We start from the raw sequence: 24,185 nt of genomic DNA, 5'->3' as shown, positions 1-24,185 counted from the left end.
GTCTGTCTGCGCAGTAACCAGGCAGCGGGTCACGGTGCGCCGGTTTCCACGTCAGTGCCAGGGAGCGGGGCCGGTGTCCCTGCCCGTGCCCCGCGGACCCCGCGCTCCGCGGCCTCGCCTCCGCCGCCGCCGGCAGGGAGGGGCGGACAGGGGGCGAGCCGAACCCTCCCGCCCGCGGTGCCGCCCGCCCGCCCGGTTATGTGAAGCGGCCGCCGCCGCGGGGAGCTGGCGCCGCCATTTTGGATGCGGGGGTCAGTGCCGGGCAGCGACCGCCTGTCGCGATACTGTGGCGACGTGGGGGCGGACGGGAGGGAAGCGGCGGCGGGGGAATCCTGCGGGACCCGCGGGGGCGGGGACGGGACCGGGGCAGCCCCGGGGGCCGGGCGCGGGTGGGGGCGGCGGCCGCCCCTCCGGCCGGCCGGGACTGACACGAGTGACGGTGCCCACGGGGCGGAGGGCGCCTGGCAACGACCGCCGCGGGCTGTGGGCACCGGGGAAAGCGGGGTCAGGCCCGGAGGGAGCTGCAGGGTGGGCGCTGCACCTGCACAGGCGCCACGGTGGCTTGCTGTTTGAAATCGGCGGAGATAGGCTTTTCCTGGCATATGGCTGTTGCGGGGGAAAGCTCAGAGCTCACTTAGCGTCCGTGTTATGAGTTCATCCGTGGCATGTTTCATAGTTTCAACAGTATGAAATAATTGGAAGAAAGAAAATGCCCCTGACCATAATAACCTTAGGTTTCGTTTTTACTATGCAGTTTTGACAGGTAAATGCGAGTTGCCTTTCTCTTCTTGATTCCCAGGCCCAACCTCACTGTTACAGCTGAATGTGGAGGCTTGCAGAGAAGCTTGTCCCTCCCTTCCTTTCTGATGTGCCACCTCTACCATGTTGCTGCTGCTTATCTTTTAACGAGCATTCTTAAATGGCCAGAATTGCATTAAATGCCCAGGACTGCACAGTTCCTTTCCATACTTATGAATTATTGCTTTATATCACTTTTGTCTAGGCATTAGGAGCTAGCCTTTGGAGAAACATTCTGACTTCTCTGGACTTTTGCTGACTGCGATGCTTTTTGCAGAACAGTTACTACTTGAAAAACCCAAGCAAGTTATATTTCTGTATAAAAGTACATGTACCTTCTATGTGAGGTTTAGGAGGAAAAAAAGGAGCTTTCTGATTGCCAGTTGGGCTTCTGGGAAGCTGGCTGTGAGATTGACAGGAGTTGTTTGTGATTCATGGGGTTGTGTGCTCAGTTTTGGTAGCAGTATATTGTATCAGGACTCTGGTGGCCAAATCTAGGGCAGAGGCTATCTAGATTATTCTTGCGTTGTAATAAACAGTAAAAATTTAGGTCAACAGAAGCTTGCTTTGAAATACTACCTTTCTATGTTGCGGTTATGTTGTTTTTCACTACTGTTTTTCACTGCTGTTTCTTTGAGTAGTGTCACTGGGTTTACATCAGCTGCCATAGCTGAAGGCTAAAGTTGATGATAGGAAGAAGTGACCTGATGGAAGTCTGCCAGACCCTGTTGCTTCTGATGCTAACTCTTGCTTGTTTCAAGAAGAATTTCAGACATTTTGTTGCAGAAGAGGGAGTGTTGCCTAAAAGCATACCCAAGACTTCCTGTGGTAATACTAGGAATAATTTGGCTTGCTGTCTATTGGGATGTATAGGAGTAACATGTTCCAAGGTTGAGAAATGGAGTGTTCAGTGCGTGTGTGAAATAACATTTGCAGGTGTACATCTTATCAGTGTTTTCATATGAAGATTTTACCTATGATGCTATTTCAGAAGTCTCAGAATAGTGATTATTATTATTATCCACAGAACACTGTTGAAGGTTTTGACATTATGAATATGAGCTTTTGTTCTTTTATGACATGATTAGGTATCAACCTTTTCCCACTTAACTTTCGCATTGATAACACCATTTGGAACGCTAACAGCCTCCCTTCTCCTGGTGGCCTGGGGGCCTAGTTGCCTTAGTTTGGAGCTGTCATTTTCACTGTGCTGCCTGTTGAATTCTGTCCAGGAGCATGTTTGAGGACTAGTCTGCAGTTTTAAGCAGATATGTGAATCTGTCTTGACAAAGAAACAGGAGCTTATATACAACTAACTGAAGGATTAAGGAGCTAAAAAGCATTCAAAATTTAGTAGGTACCTTTCTTTTATTCTTTTCCCTAACTTAAGACCACAGAGCTGAATCCACTTGTTTCTGTATTGAGCCTGCTATCTTTTTGTGTTAGATTAAAGATTGCTTGCAAGAAAGATATTTATTCTTGATTTGCGATCAAGAGGTATTGAAACAAAGCCTTTACTAGGGAGGTTGTTTCGAATTTTTTAATGATCTTCAGTATTAGTTCTGTTAACCTGTTCAACACTTCTACAATATCCTATTCTTCAGACCATACCTTTGTAACATTAAGCCTGAATTCACGTTAACATTTTTTTCTTCTCTAAGTTGAATGAATGTCTTGTGGTTTTGCTTGACTCCCACCATGCTCTTGTAAACCCAGCTGATCATTCAGTGCTGGTCTGGTAAATCATGTATCTCTTTTGTGTGCTGCTTCACAGCATTTGTTTCAATCTTTAAAACTTCTTTAGATACGGGACATGTATACTGAGCTCTCAAGTGTGATCACTTATTGCTTGTTGTGATGCTACAGTTGAAGGAACACATACAGAAATTATCTAATCATTTTAAAGGGGGTAGCCTTTGGGAAGTTTGGAATTTAGTGAAACTACAGCCATAAGTAAAAAGAAACTTTTAAGTTTTTACAGGGGTGGATGATTCTTTTGGTGGGCTTAGCTTACAAGGTGCATCTCTGTAAAAACAGTTGTCTGTCTTTCCTGCTCGCTCTGTAGTGAGCATTTTCTGTTTCCTTCTCCAGCATGCAGTTGCAAAGGTCCTTTGCAAAGTGAGGATATTTAGCTTAATGGTTTACTTTGGAGTGTGTGTATGCTATTGCTTAGTTAGCTGCAAGCTTAAATATAAAGCAATATTTGCCTCCATCTCTACCCAGTGTTGGTGGGGAAATGAGCTCTGTGTCTGATGTTCAGAGTCTGAGTGTGAATTTGCATCCCCAGCACCACAGATTGTTTCAGTTGCACTGGTCGAGTAGGTTTGCTGGCGTGCATAAAGTGAATTTTTGTACTTTCAAATAAAGTTATATTTAATGGAATCTGCAATAAGGAAAGGAGTGCATTTTCATTGAGTCTTCTCAGACTGTTAGCAATGAAATAGTGCCCTGAGTTTTGCAGGGTTTTAGTATGTTGGGAGAGCCCTGCCAAGTAACGAGGAGTTTTTGCACCCTTGCTTGAAGGGATCAGGTGAAAAGGAAAAGGTGTGTGTTGGAGGTTTTTGTCTGTTTTCTTCATCTTTTGCCATTTGCATTTAGCTGGGCATTTTAAGTCTTCTACATTCAGGAGAGATGGAGTTTAAGAAACTTTTTATTGAATTATTATATGTTAAAAATAGTGGAGAAGAAATAGAAGTCTTACAAGCAGATTCAATAGTATGCAGAACAGCATTTAAGCTTTAGCATCACTTTAAATACTGTCAAAACTATTGAGTATCTATATGTGTGCAAGGTTTGTAATATATCTGTCTGGTATTTGCATGCTTTTTGAAATTATGTTTCCATGCTCAATGCCTGGAAGGGTGCTACACAGTTTACATGTTCAATACTGTTCTGAAAAAGTGAAGATTGGAAAAACTTAGGTTTAACAAATATGAATATATGAAGTATTTCCTCAGAATTACTTCCTTGGACTAGAATGTTGAGCCCTGAAACTGCTGATGTAGAAATACAGAAAATAATGGAATTACTGAAAGAAAAAAATAAATAAGCAAGGAATTTTACATGAAGGAGAAATTTCCCATTCATAGCATGTAGTAAAACAAGGACAACAAATGAAATAGCAAAATTGTGATCAATTGTATTTCAGTGCAATTATATGAATAATGTATGGAATAATTTAGTGTTGAGGATGGGAACATCTCTCAAGCATTAGCCACATGAGTAGGAAGTGTATTGGTGGTTCTTGTATATACGGCTGTGGAGGAAGGATTTAAACCTTTGTTCTTCAGGGCACAAGCAAATTACTTGGAAGCACTATTTGTCTGTCATGACTGTTCTTACAAAATACTTTTGTCTTTGCTCTTAAATTATTGTCTTATACCTGGGAATACCCTTATGTAAAATTCATTTAATGAAATGAACAATTTTGCCATAAGACTATTAATTTTATTGCAAAAATGAAAAAATAAAGCAACAAATCTGATGCTGTCCTTTTATAATGCTTTACTTTCTTTCCATTATTTATGGAGTCCTGAAGCAAATTAGTCTCTTTCATTCAGAGGATATTTGTGTATTTCAGGCGTTGTTGATAATTCAGATGTTAATTAATGTGAAGCCTGGCAGATCCAGGATGTATGTTCTGAAATTTTTGTGGTGATCTTTCTGAGGTCTTGAGTAATCCACCAAAACCATTTCTTTCCAGCTTTGCTTTTGTTACGTGGGCAAGTCCTTCTCATATTCTCTGTGCTTTATTACCCCCTGCCTCCCCTTCCCAGCTGAGTCCTTTAAATGAGCCTGTCAGATTTGAGGTGTTACAATCAGTGTTTCATCTGTTTCCAACCTTTTGCTTCCCTGTGGATGACCTGTTGTGATTTCAAACTGCAGTCCTCGTTTTCCTTTCATTCTTCTGAAAAAGTCTCATTATTTGGCTACCATATCACTAAATCTTCTCATTTACAGACATGGTGTCATCTGACTCTTTGGCCTCTTTATAAGTCCTGTTTATTATTTATAAACATCTCTGTCTGTTCATTCCCCTTCATTCTTACTTCTTGGTGCTTGACTGTATCTGGGCTACAGCTAGTATAAGGAGAACAGTAGTTTCCTCTTCTGTTTTTCTCAGACTATTACAAATCTTTCTTGCTTTTAAATTTCTTTACCCCTCTAATGCCTCTTTCAGGGTGCATCAGTTTAAGGTTTTTCCCTGAAAGATCTCAGACTACAGGAGGCTGTGTCTGCCTTTAGCTTTCTCACTTTTGCTCCCTGTGTTCCATCCAGTTTTGTCTCTAGTATTGTTTATTTCTTTGTGGGGTTTTATTCACGTGTTTTTTTACTTTCCTGCTTTCTTGAAAGCTTTGTTTTGTGAAGCAAGTGTGAAATCAACATCTATTATAATTTGCTTTATTTTGTCAACATTTTAAGTCCCAAAGAGGTTTGCTCTGGCCATCTTATTCAACCCACTGGTGCGTATTTAAGAGAGTATAATGTTAGCTTTGTGTTCCATGTAGGGCTGCTGGAATTTGTATAAATGCTGGAGATGCATGTGTTATTGCATTGCCATGGATGTCTGTCCTGATACCCAAACACTTTATCTTCTCATGAACTTACATAGACAGGAAAAAAATGAGGAATGGGCCTTGGCAAAGTGATCTCTTGCACTGCAAAGACCTTCTTAGAACTAACTGTCTGCTCTCACGGTTTTGAAAACACACTGTGGAAAAGTGTCTTCTTTTAATGAAGTATTTATATTTGTTACATATAGTAACTTGTATTTTGTGCACGCACTAAACAAATGTGAAAGAGTTTCTTGAATCACTGGTTAGATCACCAGGTTTCTCCTGGTTAGAGTCAACTTCATTTCGTCTGAGGAAGACAATTACTCTGAGAGGCTAGAGATTAATTTGTATTACCTTTATTTTCAGAATTGTCAGGATGGTGGATAAGAACATTTACATTGTACAAGGTGAAATCAACGCAGTGGTGGGAGCCATAAAGCGTAATGCCCGATGGAGCACTCACACACATCTGGTAAGTTGCCTTGAATTGTTGCCATCTGTAGCAGTAGGTAGAAACACCTATGGCAGAAACCACCTGGCTTTAGAAAAATACTTCAGTTTTTTGTAACACTTGTTATAGTACTTTTGTAGATAGAGTTGGAATAAGTTTGCATTGTTTACATTGTTCTGGGCTTCTCATGTGCCAGTTACTGCAAAAGGTACAAAGCTGGATGTCTTCTACTTTTGTATCGTGTAAATCTGAAAACCCCTCATTGTATTCTATGTGGGAACCATCTCATTTAGACTTTTATCACCAGAGATGTCAGGGAATTTGCATATATGGTTTTATTTTATTTAGCACAATGTTTTTACGTATCTTTTGTACCCTCTTGGAGAAGACAGTCTTCACCACAAAAGCCACAAAATTAAAGTTGGGGAAGTCATTATATAGAGAGTATTTTTAAATTTTTCATATGGCATACTGTCTGTTTTCAGCAGTTTTGTTGCTGCTATCTATAATTTTGACTAAAATGTATTAATAGTTTCAAACCTGCTTTGGTAAAAACCCCACAGTGTTTCTGAGTCTAACCATGCTTTGGTGTGTTTGTGGCTGTCACAGTGTAAAGGTGTGGATGTGGCACACTGTCAGTGGTCCATTTCAGAATGTCACATGAGTAGCAGATGGCTGTCATCCAGCACAAGTGGTGTCAGTTTGTCAAAGGGCAGGGACCTTTTTCTTTCTGACAGGCATTTCTTGATTAGAGCTCCCGGCCTCTCCCTTTGAGGTGTGGGTGCGGCTGCACTCGGCTTGGAGAAACTGCTGCTCCTCCTTATTTTAATATCGTAAAGATAGGCTAAGGCTAAAGGATGCAGCTAATTCAAATAAATATTGCACTGTGATTCTTTCTCTAAGTTATTTTAATGGCATAAAATGTCATTGTATTTCTGTTCCCATTACAATCTGCATAGATTAACATTATAGCAAATCCAGATGAGCCATTTCAATATGGTATGAGTTAGATTTGCAGTGAAATTTATTGAACAGCAGAAGGCTAATCAGAAGTACTGCTAAGGACAATAAAACCAAACCAGAATGCTCAATCCTTGGACCTATGCTTTGATGTTTGAGCTGTATGATATTGGGGAGCACTGGCAGGAAAATAAAAATGCTTCTCTTGGATCTGATGATGTAAATATGCTGACAGTGATAAACTCTAACCACAGCACTTCTGTGAATGTGATGGTGAGGTCTTTAACAGACTCATTATTAAGATTTGTCTTCAGGAATATGTTTGCCTTATTAATTACTTATTACCTATATATCACCTATAGGATGAAGAAAGGGATCCCCTGCTGCATAGCTTTAGCCACCTAAAAGAAGTGCTGAATAATATAACAGGTAAGCTTCTGCAGAAATCAGCAGGTATATGCATCTGCTAGGGTATGTGCAAACAAATGTACAGGTGTACTTATTTGTCTTATTTACTATCCAGAAGTCATTTATTGAAGAACAAGAAAAGGGGAAATATGCATATACTTTTTAAATGATACCAATGTAAACTAGCACAGAAATGCCACTGCTGCCACTGTCTATAGGGATATATATTTGTGTATGTATATATATTTTAGTGTGTGTATGCACACATGTATTTTTGTTAAGATGCATGTTTCTTTGATATACTGAAGCTTGTAGTAATATATGAAATGTGGTGTATTATCATGCATAGCTTTTTTGTGGTTTATTTATGCTTTCTGATCTGTGAGTGATGGAAAAAATCTGCTTAGAAAGTGTTTTCTGTCTGTTTTTTCCTCACATTCTTCAGTTTGGTAGCTTTCATCATGTGTTTTCATGTAACAAGTGAAGCACAGACCTCTGTTTCTATTTGGGTCTCTTGGATTTTACGTGGAAGACTTACTTTGTGGTCACCTGCACTGAAAGAAACCGGAAATCTGTATTGATTAGAGAAGCAGAACACAGGGCTGTGGTGTGTATTCTGACTGTTGTTTTTCTCACAACGCATTTTCTGGTTTTGTAGTTTCAGTAACCCAAATATATGTTGAGAGTCTGAGGGTGAAGCTAATCCTAAACTCCATATGGCATTCTGCATGCTCTTCCCAAGATTTTTCTTACTGTTTGTAGTATTTGAAAGTGAACTTCATTTCTGGTCCCTTTATTACAGTGAGTGTTCAGAACTGCACTCAACCTTAGTTTGAGATGGACGTTTTGCATTTGTTACTGTGAAACATGCTTATTCCTGTATCAGTGCTGAATCTGGAATTCCATAAAAAGTGTGTTCCCTAGAAGCACAGTAGTGCTGCTTCCAGGTGATGGTGACAAGAAGTGCTAAGGACATGTGTCAGTTCTATGCCTTTATTCCTTCCTATCTTGTGTCTGCCTGTAAGGGCAATGCTTTGCTTTTCTTTGCCAGTTTAACTTCCTGTCATTACAAGCAGGATTTTTCTGTCAGATCATGACATCTTAGGAACTCCTGAACAGTTTGCATTTCTGGATAGTCTCTTTCTTCTGGATGTTATGTTTGTACCTGGACTATATAACAGTCTGGGTTTGTGGTGTTTCATGTAAGCTCACTCACCTTCTGTAAGATATGTGTGCAGTCACCAAAAGTGTATTGGAAAGAAATTTTACTTTTCTCCCTTCTATGAGATAATTTTTTTTTTCTTAAATAAGCTTCCTGAAGTTCTTTGCCATTATTGCAAATATCTCTCATAATCAACAAGAGCAGGGATTGTCAGGATGCTCAAATAAATGCAGTATAAGTAAATGTCAGGGACTGGCCGTTTATCTAGAGCAGCTAGGTAAAACGTGCTGTTGACTTGTTGGGGAAAAAATGCAAGTTCACTATCTGCTTATGTTAGAGAAAGCAAAGTTTAATGTACTGAGAGATTCAGAGACTCCCTTTGTATTAGTCATCATGTAAGTGTGGTTCCTGCTGAGATGATAATTACTGAGATGATATATGGGGATGATAGCATGTTTGTTTGACTACATGGAATTCTTTTATATGGGTAATTTCAGCTGCAGAGACTGCTATTTGCTGACTTGTGTCTTGAGATAGGGCATCATTGCTCGGCTCCATCCTTCTTCCATTTTAGACATGAACTTGTTCCCAAGCAATACTTTGAATGATACAGAGTCTCCTGCATCATCTTCCAGGCAATCAAAAGCCCAGTCCCCAGCATAGGGGGTTTTTGGTGATTTTTTTTTTTTTTTCATCTAGACCTTCCTTTCATGTCTCTTTCATTAGCTCATAGAAACGCATTGCTTTTATATTTAAATTTATTCAAGCTGTAATCTTTGACATTTGAGTTAGCTTTTAGTACAATTTTGCATTTATAGTAATATATATTATGTATTTTCTCAATCCCCCAAGAACCCATTTTAATCTGTTCCGGATGCAAATTTCAGGCTGCCTTGTCCCATCTCCCCTCTTGCTCTCTCCTTCCCTTCCCCTCCCCCATGGAGCATGTTTGATCAGGTGTGGCAGGAATATCCACTGTCAAGCTGCGCCCTTTATATTAGTCAATATTATCCTTCCTTCCCTCCCACTCCCTTCATTCTCCTCTGGGCTTTACCAGTTGATTTATAATTTTGGAATTCTCATCGGAGTCTGTAATACAGTTTGTTCATTATTTAACCAAAACCTGTTTAATGAGCAAAGAGAGGCAATGTAAATGTTAGGCATGTTGCAGTGGAGTACCTTTTGTTCTCCTCTGAGCTAGTGGGTATTAACTCTGTCATGGCTGTGATGCTGAAATACCCTGGTCAAGGGTATAAAGATGCACTGTATGCCCCCAGCAGCTAAAGATCCCTGCTTCAAAGTATTGCTCCTCAAGAGTAACTAAATTACATTCTGGAAAGCCTGCCTGCAACTAAGTATGGTATCCCATCCTGTTGTAACATCTACCTGTGCTCTTGGAGGAAGCATATAGGGAAGATGTGTTCCTCAGCACAAACAGTCCTATGATCATAGTAAGAGTACCTTCACTTCTACAATTCAACATACCTAGCTAAGGGCCTTGAACCTGAATTGTATTTTGAAGTTTCTCTTCAAAGTTCTGATAGAGAAACTTAATTTTTGTGGGAATTTTATGTAGATTTATAAAAAGCTTTTAATAATTTGAAAATGAACAGCATGTCCACTCTGATCCACTGTCAGTTGATGTATTGGATGCCATTTGTACATGTTTATGGGCTGCATGTATTTTAGCTAGTGGTTTTTGATAGTGGTTGCCTGAAAAGCAGAAGGGAAACATAGAGGTACTGTTGTCTTGGGTGTTGTGTAAGTTAATCCAAGATAAATTTAATAGCTGAATGCTTGCAATGCTAAGATGACCACAATAAGCTTAAGTTTGATGGTGTGACTCATATTTCTAGTGCTTAGAAAAAGCAGAAGTCAGTGTCCTGGATTATGACCATATGGAAGCAGTGACTGTGAAGCTTTGTCCACGCATGCAAAATTGAAATAATAGCTACATTTTCAAAGGTTATTTTAAAACTGATGAAAACCTGTATTGATACAAGTTTGGATCTAGGGCTGCTTTCACCGCAGCTTCCATTTGACTGCTTTTTAAAGTGAGCTGAGTACCGTGAAAGATATGTCTGGGTGTTGAAATATTTGTTCATTTTTTCAGTTTTGTTACGGATTTAGGTCACCAAAGGGAAGCTTCTTTTTAACCTCCAGTGATAACTGAGTGCTGTCTCTTTCATGAGTTGTTCCAACTTAGGATGCTCTCTAGGTCAGCAGAGAAAGGTTTTATAACCACAAATAATTGGAAATATGAAGTATTTATAAGCCTACTTTTCTGTGATTTCATGAGGATTTGGTTTCCTTAAATGCTTCTCTGGCTGTTGAAGTCTTCAGACCATTCTGATATGATGTAGAAGTAGATACTTCTGTAGTCATTCTTCTCATTACAGAATTTGTGCTTTGCTCTGACCGGGGAGATGAGTCAGTAAACCAGGATTTTCATGCCTGAGGTGCTGCCTGCTGGTGTGTAGGATGGCTTTAGGACAGGAATGACTGGGTACAACTGCCTTGTACAAGTCATGGCTGCAGTGGGAGAAGTAGGTGTTTGTGGAAAGTGTGTGCATTGAGAGTCTATTTAAATAAGGTTTAAACTAGGTAAACACACCTGTGAAGAGGTGCTTGTGTATATTTTAGGTCCATGAGTGCCAGACTGCAAGGTTTGAGTCCTTTTATCCTCTGGTGGTTTAGAGTTAGTGCATTTAAACAGAAGCTGCAAAGTAAGCTGTTAGAAGCACTCTGATTTCATGCACATTCATGACATTTCAAATGAATGCTTGTACAGTGGGTTCAGAAGAATCTTTTCATGGCTTATTTCAGACAAGAAGCTGCTGCAAATCTCCATCTTTAGAGGGTTGGCTGGGGCATTAAGAGCTGGCTAAAGGTCAAATGACTGTAACCGTAGGAGAAGCTTTGCCCAGTGTACTGACTTAATATACTTGTTACTGTAGCCATCAGTTTTCTGGTATGTAGACTTGATAGCACACTCATTTTCTCATGTCTGAGCTCTGGAAACTGTTTTTATGGAAAACTTGTCCTGTATTGTATAAAACAATACCGGAATTTTATCCTGATTTTGGATTCACGTCTGAACTTTTTCTGAAAGATCTAGTTTTAAGAAGTGCTGAATTGGTAATAAATATAAATATGTTGCCCCTTCTCAATGCTGTTGGTTAGAATATGGGATGTTCATTGAAGTTAAGAAGTCAGAAAAAATAGTGTTAGGGTTTTTTGTAAAGAAGTGTAGGAATAAGGCTCTATGAATATGTGATATAAAAAGTGCTGTGATGCTTATTACTTTGCAGGTAACAGCAATACCTTTTTATTTATTATTTAGATCTTGAGTTTCTGCTGGAAGGGCCTGAACTTACTGGTAAATAGCAAATATGATGAACTGCATACTGTGATACTTCTCCCATCGCTTTCATTGAAGTATAGAAATGTTATCTAGATCAACCATAAAAAATATATTTTTCTTTTTCTGTTTTATGTCAGCTTCCTATCAAAGATCTAGAGCATTCACTGATCTTATAGATCATGTCTGTTCCTGTGATAATTTAAAAAAAAAAAAAAAAAAAAAAAAAAAGAAAAGGAATTTTTTTTTAGAATAACAGGTATCCGTATGTGTTAACTTGGTATTTTTGAATACCAAGAAATTCCGGTTAACATTTAACTTTTGTTGCATTCTCTGTTTTTAAAGAAGAATGGAAAGGGTATAAGGAAGGTTAGGAAACTGATAGAATAAGGCTTCTTCCATGGCTGTGACCTGGCCTCACTCTAGTTAGTGGATGACGATACAATTTTAGTCCATATTGGATGACCTGATACTGTGTACAGAAGTGGTAATTTGTTTCTCTTCATATTTTCTTACTGTAAGAAATACGAATATTAAGGTGCCAAATTAAATTTGATGCTTCATTTGCAGGCTGAATCCAGATTTTTGCCAACTGTGTTCAGACAATACAGTAAAAATTGTCATTTTAAAAACAAGTTTCTAGTCTAAATGAATGTAGACATTTTCCCAACTGCACAGAGAATGTAAACCAATGCAGTATTTTTGCTTTGAATCTGCAGGTAGCTCCAAATACTTTGAGTGAGCTTAATCTTTTTAATCTCATTGTTGCATCAAATTTATCAAATCACTGTCTTATGGCTGAGGTCTTTGAATTTTCCTCAGAGATACTTGTAGCATAGATATTAATATTTTGGTATAGATTTTCTTGGTGTTTTCTTGAAGAAATAATAAAACAGACTTTTCCCTGGTGCTTTTGCTAACCTTGTGCTTTACTTTCTGAATGATTTTCCCAGAGTGACCCTGATGTGCTCTAAGAGTGCTAGCTGCACTGCAGCTGGGATGGGAACTTCTCAAGCCCAAAGTGAACACAAGCATTGTCACCATTTCACTTAAGATTTTGTTTACTTTCTATATAAAGGAAGGAGGAGAAATTTCCTTGATGAAGAATGATTTACAGATGCACCAAGACAAGCACCATAACCTTTTTCAAGGCGTTTTTCTTGTGTGCAGGACAGCATTTATGGAGAATGTGTGAGGAGTGGTGGTGTTACTCTGAGTGCTGATAGGTTCTGTTGAACTGTACATTGAGGCCTTCAACACAGGTTACTGAATGAAATTAGAACCCCTGAGAAGGAGAAGCTTGTCATTGAGATATTTATAACTAATACTGACAAACAGAAAGAGATAGACTGTGGTTGTGTAGAATTCTTAATCTGATACCTTTTTAGCTCTTGTGTTAATCTTCTGTTTTGTGTTTCTGAATAGGAAGAAACTTAATAAATAAAATTAAAAGAAGTGGAGTGAATCTCAGAATATTTAGAGAAAAAAAAAAAAACCCTAACCAAACCAGTAAGGTGATCTTCACACTAGGTATTTCTGCGTGTCTCCTGAAATCCCTTAAACAGTTCAGCCCCACAACCTTTGTGATACCTCTTAAGCATCCTTTCAACACAGTTCTCTGAGTGCTAATGACTGGCAGGTACAGGCAGGAAGTGGTGCTGTTGGAAGAAATTGTTTCCTGACCCCTAATCCTTAAGGACCTTAGATGGACAAGCACTCCTGGCTGTTGCTTGGAAGAGTTCCCACAGTGAGCTTGTTCTGTAATACCAGCCTTCTGTTACCGCTGCAGGGCTGGGCTCTGAAGAGCTGCCACATGTGCATGGTGTGCAACTGACTCTCTCTTGTTCCACGCTTGTTGAGCAATTACTTTCCCACTTGTTGGGCACTCCATTATTTCCTCCAGTTACTGCTTCTGTGTGAAGTGGAGCCATGAAGGAAATGGCATAATGGATGTACATTAGGGGGCAATAAATTGCAGTTTGATTTGCTGGACAGGCAGTACCAGATGCTGCATAGAAGCTAAGTCGGCCATTGAGGTTTTATATCAAGATTTTTTAATACTGATGTTTTTGGTTGATGTTCAAGAGTAGTGAAAAGGAATTATGTGCATTTGCACAAACCCTCTGGAAGTAGGAGTATACATCAAATGGCTTAATTCTGCTAGTGGTTTACTAAGTATGTAGCTCTTCTGTTTTGTTAGCTTCCTTCTTTTAGCTGTCTTCTTTCCTCACTCAATACTTGCCATCTAACCTGTTAAAAATATTGTCACAAAGGGTATTTACTTCAAAGAAGCAATAACTTGTGTCAGAAAGTGCAGGCACATATTTATATAGTTGCATAATATGTAATAGGACTTCCAAGAAGTGTTGATTATGCATACACAAGAAGCATACTGAAGTATTCATCTCAAAGTCTGTAGCTTAAGAGGGTAGCAGCAGAGAGAAATCATTAAGTATACAAAGTTGTTAAACACTTGAGGGTTTTTCTTAATTGTTACCTCAATTTGTCCTTCAAACAGGCTGTTGTTGGCTGATCCCTAATATGGTTCATACCAAGATGTGAGTTTGGAGGAGAGGTTTGAAAGAAGATACAATTGGGCAAAATGTCCTTTCCTTCAGGAGTAGTGCAGGGATCTGTGATGAAGTGCCACTTCTCTCAATGATTAATGTGGAATAAAAAAGTCAGGAAGAAAAGAGGTAGAATGGCAGGGATTAAAAGGTAAGTATAAAAGTAGCAGACTAATGGAGAACGTTGTTAATAAAATAGCAGATTGGTTGGTTAAGGAACATTGATAGTGAGGGATGTGTACTTGGTGGCTTGCCTGTTTGAGGTAAACTTGCAGGAGCTTTTTATTTTTAAGGTAATTATCTAGGTTTTTAGCCATTTTTAGAGTGTTGTAGATTAGACTTTTGTTGAAGGGTTCTTTTTTTATTTGTACTTGGTTGGTTTGGGGGGGTTTTCTTTGCAATCAGGAAAAAAAAATCATCTGATGTGTTATGGACCTCCTCATGGTAAGTTCTTAAAAAAATGTTGGATGGGACAGTCAAGATGATATTAACTGAGTTGGTCAGAGCATGGTGCTGGTAACACCAAGGTCGTGGGTCCATATGGGCCGTTCGCTCAAGAGCTGGACTTGATGCTTCTTGTGGGTCCCTTTCAACCCAGAATATTCTGTGATCTGTTATCTTGCTTTTGTAATTTGTCCCTAGAAAATGATAAAAGACAGCAGATGTGTCCAGGAAAGACATAAAACTGATGCATACAGTCCTAGGAAAACTGGTCATCTTTTAGATGACACGATTTTAGCTTGCTTTTCAGCACTTCTCAAAGTTACAAAAAAAGACAAAATTTGATGTATAAAGTCTACAATAAAGTGGCTTGACGATAGGGTCTGAGGTTTTGTGATGTGATGGATTCTGAGGTGAGAGATGAAAGTGTCATGGATGAGCTCTTGTTGGTATCAACAGATTCATTCTGAGTAAGAGCTTTGTGAGTGAATGGAAATCTGTTGTTTTGTTTAAAGAGTGAGGAAGGCTGAATAATGAATTAAATATATGTAATTGTTTCAGGGACAGTAAATCAGTACACGTCATCACAAAATTATAGGAGATAAAAATGCATATTGAGAAGGAACATTTTTCAAGTGGTCATTGTAGAAAATGGATAGATCTACACTGATGTTGTGTGATGTACTGTATCCATGTGACTTGGAAATGGTACTGGAAGTGTTAAAGCAACCTGCTCTTGCTTTGAACTTCTAGTTGGTAGATATTTCTTCTTAAGTTAAAGGGCATGGATAGACATAGAATCCTCATCTGTTGAACTTTCTGAAGTTAATATATCTGTTCTTTTTGCACGGTTCAGTTGTGAAGTTAAAACTTGTCAGTTCAAACCGCTGTTGTATTCAACATGTTGTAAAAGAAAAAGCAGGTGTATAGTTTAGTGACAGTTGAGGAATAGGCGAGACATTACAAAAACACCCCAGTGTGAGATGAGTAAAAATGAAAAAGTAAAATTTCTTAATGAGAATTTGCACATCTATGCCACAGAACTAAAGTTCGGGGTGAGACTGGCTTTAGCTAGCCTGTTAAAATGAACAGGTTGATAAACAGCTAATTCTAATGTATTTTGCACAGTAATTGCAGTTACACAATTACAGGACTCAAGGGGTGTACTTCATTAATGCTTTTTAGCTGAGTATGTTAAATTCTCGACTGATGGTAGTTCTTTGATTATTTGAGCCTCTAGCTATATCCTAATACGAGCACTTAAGGAATTCTGTTTTCCAGTTCTGTCTTGGTAGCAGTAAATTGAAGCTTGCTCCTAGACATACTGAAGTAGGAAAATAGAGAATCTTTCAGAAAGTGTAAGCTGGTGCATGAGCCTAAGTGCTTGCATGACTGTAAATAACTCTCAAAGCTTGTGCTACTTAAATAAGATGAGATACTTCAAAACAGTGCTCTTCTCTTTTAATCACATTTAGCTTGATTCTGGGAGAATTTTTTTTTGTTCAGATGTGTCTTTGTGCCCTGTTACTTTTCTTGAAATTATAATTATTCTTGATACAGTGACAAAGTCTGCAAAGTGAATTCAATTCCACATAAAGCTTGATTAACTGCCTAAATAATTCAAGGGTCAAGTTGTAAAGATGAGGAATTGTTGAAATAAAGAAAGATGTGATTATTACCTTGACCATGGGGTACTGAAAGAGAGTGGTCTGGCTATAGCCTACAGGAGGAGTTTTGTTGTAGAAATAAAATGAGTGGCAGTAGTAAAATATGGTTGCTTGTGTAAGCATCGTTAGTTACTGCACATAACAGCTTAGATGTTCTTCAGAGTGAGATTAGACGGTTTATAGTGGCCTGTAATAGTTTTATAATAATGAAAATTACTGTCATGATAGCATCCAGGAGCCATCAGTAGCTGCTTTTCACTTCAGTCTGAGGTTTTTGTGTTTTTCTTTTAGAAACATCATGTTTTTCTTTACATACTCAGCTCTTACTGAAAAAAAAAATTGACTATCTGAAGTGCAAATATATTCAGTCAGATTTAAAATCTAACAAGCACAGTCAGATTTTACTGTTGTGCTTCCCTCTATTAGATACATTCTGCCTCAGCATGAGGTTAGCACTTCAGATGTGATCAGGCTGGTACAGGGAGTAGGAGAGCACAGTCCCGGGAATATTTACTTTGGTGGCATTGTTGATGATGAACACAAAGGTATAGGAAATATATGGGCTCAAATATTTAATAGTCTGTTAAAATGTGGTCAACAGAAAGAGACTTTTATTAACAATCCATTAAAAATCTGAAAGGGCAGTTCTTTCTTGTTCAGATGCCTTTAAACTGTAGCTTTTTTCTTCTTGTAGTTTGTTAATACTGTAGAGTTTCGCTGCCCGTACTGGTCCTGGTTCACATGCACAAGGCCCATGTGCTGCAGCGGAAGGTCACACACTGCCTTTCACTCTGCAGGAACAGCAGGTGATGGTCCCAGCTGTTCACATCCTTGTTTTAGATGCCTGAATTTGAGCAGCTGTATGAGGCTGCTAATAAACTCTCTCATGTTATGCAGTTCGTATCTTGCCCACATTTCACTTGATTGTACTCAGCCCTGGCCACTATTTTTTTTTAACATCTTTCAATTCCAGTTGTAAGGTGCTCCTTTTCTTCCTTGTACTTGTTTCCACTCCTCTTGATGTTTTAGTGTATGATGTGTTAGTCAGATGCTTAAAAAGTGTTCCAGTGTTGCAGATTTGAAAAGGAAAAGGTACCAGAAAACCTGCAAACTGTACAAATCTCTCTAGCAAAAGCATTTTAGAATTTTAAAGACTTAATGCTGTAATGAAATTAATCTAGACTGTTCTAAAGGATGTTCTTGTCCTTAAACTGTACTACTTTTGGGGATAAGCCCCTAGGTGTGTGTGTTAGTTTGTTTGAGAAGAATGGGTCAAAAGTGCTTTTGTTCTGAAGAATCTGCCTGCATCCAGCTAGTTGAAGAGGTCTTGTTATGTGAGTCTGCTATTGAAAGAAGGCTACAGGGGTTTTTAATTCCAGCTTGAGTAACAAAATTGGTCTGGCAGTGAGTTTTGATGTAGCCACAGTTGATTTCAGCTTGTGCTTTTTATTTAAAAAATAAAATCTTGTTTGTGACCTGTTAGGACGCTCTGTTAAGCCTGTTAAATAAAGGGTGGAAAAGTTGAAACTGCCTGTCTGTGCTTTCCAGAAAAGGGGTGGAGGCAGCCAAAGGAAGGATATTTACTATTTTAAAGCATCAGTGGTTTAGCCTCCCACTGCCCTCTCTGGAAGAGTCATGGTACCTAGAGCTGAGAAATACCTTGGTTGGTCACACTGAGAGGCCACCAACATCATGCCAGTCTCTTCTTGCTAATGAAATTCTGAGAGGTGACTTTACTGGTTTGTAGCAATTTTTAAAGAGGATTTTTTAATGGTTTCTTTTTCCCTTGGTTTTGTTGTGGTGTTGCATTTGTGGGTTTGGGGTGGGTTGTTTTTTTATTTTTTTTTTTTTTTTTTTTTTGTTTTTTTTTTTTTTTTTTTTTTTGTTTTTTTGTTTTTTTGTTTTTTTTTGAGGTGTTTTTTTGGTTGGTTGGATTTTTTGTGGTGGAGTGGATTGGTGTCTTTTTCCTCCCATTGCTGTAATCTCAAAAAATGCACTTTGGAATTAAAGAAATATTGATGTAGGAGCTGTGAAGATCATCTTTTAGCAATGTGGAGGTGGAAAGAGTGTTTATTTGTTCCTTTGCTCAAAGGATCTCATTCAGCAAAAGGGAAGATAATGATCAGGAATATTGGGTGTTAAGTATTTTATAAAATTATGAAAATAAGAGAACCTAGCTGTGTAGTTAGGGTTGGAAGAAGATAGCATGGGATATATGTATATGATAGAATATAGGAAGACTATAACTGCTGATACAGTGAAGCTCAGATCATTCATTAGACCTTGTACTTACTGCTCCAAAACTCAACTAATTTCAGCTAGCCAGCATTCTTATATCGAGTTATTCATAATCTAGAACTGATGTGTGTTGCTTTTCTCCAGCAAAGATGGCATAGGGGTTTTTTTTTTGGGTGAGGAATTGGCTCTCCCATGGCAGATTAGGCAGTAACTCCTTGTTAATCATCGAGAATTTTTAAGAGAGTCTTAAGAATTTCTTGCTGTACACCCAGTATTAATTGGTTGAAACAGCCAGTTATTTTTAACTTCATGTTTCACATTTTAAATTTTTTTTAACTGTTCAGGTATCTCTGCAAGCTATAAAGAAAGCAATTGAAATAAATCGCTGTATCAAATGAAGTACCTCTTGTCCTCGCTTCCAAAATAAACTGGGAATAATGCTTTACACATTTTGTCTCCTTTAACTCTACAGGCAAACAAGAGAGGAAGCATGGATTAACATCTAGTGATTTCTAGGAGCTCAGATTCCTCTGTGCTTGGTCTGACTGACAGGGGCATGTGGCTCAAGTGCATCTGGAAATATATCACTGGCAAAATTTGGTCGGGTAAATATAGCAGGAATGGGTTGTCAGGGCAGGAGACAGATTGTTCTGGGAAAGGAAGTGCTGTCTGTCTGTTGTCTAGATAACAATTTCCTATATTTCTGAGACATACCTATTTCTTTCAGTGTAATGTAACTAAGGTAACAGCAGGCTCTGACATACTTGCTATGTTCTGTAGTATGTTCTTATGGTGGAAGTGCTATCAGAAATGGTAAAATTGGTAGGAACAGCTGTGGAGAACTGATACCAATATTTTCTTTGGTGTTTAAATAGTAATGCCACACACTGTTGACTAGTTTAAGCTGTCTTTGAAAAGGCACACATAAAATGTGAGAAGTAACCCTTAGAGTTTCAGGATATGATTATATTGAAGAAACCTGACTTCTGCTTAGGTGCCAAATTGTTTCTAGGCCACATAGTAAGCAAGCAAGCAAAAAAAACCCCACCAACTCCTCCCTTGAAAATGGGCTGAGAGCTTGTATTCTAAAATTCCTGTCTTTATTGACAGTTAAAATGTAGGTAGTGAGCAGGGATAGAAAAAGCTAATCACAAAGCTTTTCTCCAGCAAAAGCTGATTGGCAAAGCCATAAAGCCTCTTGAAGTATTCTGATATTGGTTAAAGTCTCAACACAAATCATATTGTTTGGGGAGAAAATTGAACCGACTGTTTTAGAGGGTGGCTTACAAAAGTCTATGCAGGCATATCAGTATAAACTGTATTCTGTGCAGAAGGGCATAATCATGGGCAATGACAATGAAAATTGTAACAGATGCAGGCAGTATCAAATATAACAGTAAATTACAGATATTTTGCAGTTTATCAAGGGGAGTTGATGACTACAGATTGGAGTTGGTGCTATTTGCAGACTTTTCCTGGCACAGTGGGCTATTTTTTTCATCAGCTTGCTCAAGAATATATTGAAGATAAAAAACCTGACAATTCGGTGTGCAGTAGCTGTCTGTGTTTAGTTGCTCATTCTGTTGCCTTTCCTGAGGGGTTGCATGCTGCTTCCCACCATAGTGAGCTCAGTCTGGTGCCTTGTGATGTGGCTGTGTCTGGGGTGGGGTGAGCAGCCAACAGGTGCAAAGCATACCACGCAAATGTGGAGGCAGGGAATTTGTGTCCAAGGGCATTGGGCGTAAATAACTGTAGTTGTAAAAAGTGTTACATGAATGCTAACATTTTCACTGAGCTATAAGTCTGTTCTAAAAACTATCTCACAAACTTCCATATAATAAGCTTCAATTTCTATTCTCAGAAGCCTGAAGAGCTTAACCGATGTTGAATTTTCTTTGGCTTTTAGGAAAAAATGGATAGTTTGCTGGAGGATGCAACTCATTCAGACTGGAGGTTGTCCAAAAACTTTCTTTAGTTACAAGCAGTAGGATAAGAGAGAGGATTCTGTGTTTTTTGAGTAAAACTTGCTTAAGTTAGCTATTTTGTCAGTGTACAGTGTTCTTCAAAAATATTTGCAAGCCCTCAAGATTAATTTGTTATTTCTTCTGAATGCACCAGGTCCAAATACTGCATGTCATGACATAGGCAGGGATAAAGCCTTGCCATTTCTCATTCACAGTGCCAACTCAAGACTTGTTACCATTTACTAGCTGTGTTACATAGCACGCCTGGCTTCCCTAGGCCTTTTGCAATGTAAGCTTCAGCAACAGGAACAGTTCATTAAGAGAAAACAGATGATCAGTGTTTAACTTACTGTTACTCTATTGTCTGCATGCATGCCTCTTATTCTAGGTGTTCCAGCTTCCAGCAATTGAGATTTGAAGTCTGCTCTGTAGAAACTTCTGTTTCTCTTCGCTGCTGTTCTTCAATGCCCTTTAAATCTAGTTCTTTATTCCATTTGATTTTTTTTTTTTATTCCTCTGGGGAATAAAAGTGAAAGGGCTAAACTTCATGTTTCAGGTGAAATTTCACATCAAAAGACACCTGTGTTCTGTGATCATCGGGTACGAGTACATTGTTGTTTGTTTTACTGCATCAGCTGTCGATATGTATGACAACAAAAGACCTTTTTAATCAGGTGTCTAGCAGCAGAAATTAAATCAAGTATAACATATGTTCAGAATATATAATCTGTTGTTCCTTCCCCCGACATTTACATCTTTTTTTAAAATAGCAAAATTCTTTTCTGAACCAAAGGCAAGAAGCTGAAATTGTCTACAGTGCACTGAAAGTGTATTAAAAGAGTCAGACTGTGGTATTAAAAAGAGCTGCAGTTACTTAAATTTGAAAGAAATCAAGGAGGACCAAAGCACAAGGGGATTATTTGTAAAGGGCTTTGAAATGGTAAAGTGTTATGTGCAAGAACAGTGCAGTAGTATTGGGAGGTATATGAGAGAAAGTTTTGGACCTGGCTGTTCTGAGAAAGCGACTAGAATACTTCAGACTCTTCCACTGGAGCTTTTTCTGCAGGGATTTCTTCTGGGACCACTGTTCCATGTGGCTTTGCTCTAGATGTGTCTGCATGAGATTTATTCAAGATGGCTGTAGAATTACTTTTAACTGTGATCTAGCTGTGTTGCTAGGTGTTGACATGTAAATAGGAAACATTTAATCTCTGTAAGTGTAACTATTCTGCATTTTACAGTTCAGTTGCAGCTGTCTAGGTAATACTAAAACATATGGTATTTAAGCCTTTTTTGTGATAGAAACACTGAGTTGTTAATCTGTTCTCATAATCTCTGCTGTTTAATTGTATGAAGAAGATAACTGTTTCATTTGAAGCCTTTAAACTGTTACACTCTTGTAACTACTAATTCTGGGACAAGAATGCACATCATTAGGTGATGAAAGAAGTAAACAGGAAAATGAAGGTATATGGAATCTATATAGGAGTGTAGTTACTTTGTTCTTAATGTCCTCAAGAACACCTTTTAGGTGGTAACTTTGTGGGAAGGGAATTGATAATTTCTTTCATGTGATACCTTATTGTCTGGTATGTTCTGAGCTGAAATTTCTCTTCATGAAAATCACCTGAAATATTAGCTTAACTTAGTCTTCTGGTCTGAGACCGTGACCTTTAGCTTCACAGAACCTTATTAGCTACAACAGGATGCTGTAAAATACTTCTGCTGCAACCTTATTTTTGGTTCTGAGAAAATAATCATTTAGTGATTAAAAATGAAAAAAGCAGTGAAAACAGGCCAAACTTGGGAACAGCATACAGACCTTTCATATGTATGTTGTGCATGCATAGCTGAAGTTTGATATGTGAAGAGAGTGCCTGAGTTTCTTGTAGGGCACAAACAGCGCTCAAGGCCCACGTAAATCCTCCAGATGCTGCTTTGCAAAAACAGTGTGCTTTTCCAAAATTTTTCTTCCATGACACTCCTGTTCCCTTTTTCTCTTTTGTTGTTACTTTCTGTTCATGCCTTTTTTCTTTCAGTCTGTTCCCATGTAAGGTGTTTGTGTGTTAAACTTACAAGTAATGTAACTTTTCAGTAGGAAACACCCTCTCTATTTGTTTGACACAGTTCTTCTTACTCTTTATGTTCTTCACATTCTTTATGTTCCTTTGTACAGTCAGCACTAAGTTTTTGTTGGGCTTAATATAAAGGGACTTAGAAAGGCAGGTGCTTCTAGATTTGAATTTATGAGTCTTCCAGACATTAGTGTCATATGTGCTTTTTTTCCCTCCTGTCTTCTGTAATGCTGTTAGTCTGTAATAGGTTGAGTTGTTACATTCATTAAATCATTCCTCACATTCCCTGCTTTGAAAGCTTATCAGGACTGCTTTGATTTAGTTATCTGGAACAAAAAAAAAGCCATTTGCGAAGGTTGGAATGGAACTCTGGAGCAATAATATATAAGAGATCAGATTCAGGTCCCAGTTGTATTATTCCCAGGGATTTATTTGCCTGTGTACACACAGGCAAAGTGTGGTGTGTATGGAAGACTTGCAGGAATGCAAATTGGACACATTTTGTTGGGAGCTATAGGGGATTTTCAGTGGTTCATAATTTTTCTAAGGTTTTTTATACATCAGGCAGCCACTGCCTCCTCTTTAAACCTTTAAATCCCCCCTCTTTTTCCTGTTCTAAAGGTCAGATTTTTTTGACAACTGTGTGCAGGAACAAGATTTGTTAAATCCCTTCATTTTTATTCATACAAATACCAGTGTTTGGTGAGCAAGAGTTACCTCAGAATTCAGAAGCACATAAAGCTCAGTACAAGCCTTCTGAACCTAAATTCAGTTCAGAGATACATCTCTCGAAACTCAATCTGCCATCTGAATATTAACCCTTGGCACTGCACAGGGAATGCATGGTAGAAATTTCATCTCTTTGTGTCACTCAGTGGGCAGGCTTCACAGGCTCACCGATGTCCTCTGAGCTGCAGGGCAGTGTCCTGCATCTTGTCCTGGGTGCTCCTGGGCTTAGGGCTCAAGGCTGAAGAGCTGCATGTCTGGTCATGCTCATCTAGCACTAGTCCTTTCTGGTGAAACAGCAAAATTTTTGAGCCTTTGCTGTTCTGATCCAGTCAATGAAGTAATTGAGTCCCCAGTGTTAAATCCTCTTGAAACTATTTATTTTTTGGTTTTACATGCAACTCAGCTTTGAAAAAGTTATGTGATGGGCTGTTGATCTTTGGGATGTGAATGAAGACTAGGTATCCTATTGCCTTTGTATAGGGATGACTGACAGTTTTTTGCCTCTTGGAGATCTAGTCATGGAGCATCATCAGTAGCTCTGGAGTCCTCATCCTTACCTTTCTTCAGTGTGGGTGAAGAGAAGAGGTTTAGGAGTGAGAAGTTCCTTTTCTTAGCCAGAATAGCTTCTATAGATGAAAGCAATTGACAGATGAGATCTGGCAGGTCATACTGTGGTGTTTTATACAATATTATAAAACATTCTGATAAGCAAATTGCTATGCTGGCAGGGAGGAGTTCCTGTTGTGTAATTACCCATTAAAAAAATAATCTCTTAACTCTGGGACAATGGTCAGGAGTTGCACATTTT

General features: G+C 38.7%; 1 protein-coding gene across 1 annotated transcript in view; it reads left to right on the top strand.

Moving 5' to 3' along the window:
- The window catches only part of GBF1 (golgi brefeldin A resistant guanine nucleotide exchange factor 1), a 100,650-nt gene continuing 76,465 nt past the window's right edge, over positions 1–24,185 (top strand). Inside the window, 3 exon segments of the mRNA XM_066323958.1 lie at positions 1–251; positions 5,721–5,826; positions 7,128–7,194. Coding sequence (XP_066180055.1) covers positions 244–251; positions 5,721–5,826; positions 7,128–7,194 — 181 coding nt within the window. The 5' untranslated portion in view covers positions 1–243.

The sequence above is a fragment of the Sylvia atricapilla genome, chromosome 8, assembly GCF_009819655.1.
Source record: "Sylvia atricapilla isolate bSylAtr1 chromosome 8, bSylAtr1.pri, whole genome shotgun sequence".
Lineage (NCBI taxonomy): Eukaryota > Metazoa > Chordata > Aves > Passeriformes > Sylviidae > Sylvia > Sylvia atricapilla.
Note: the sequence above shows the minus strand (reverse complement) of the source record. Positions and strands in the feature narration are given on the sequence as shown.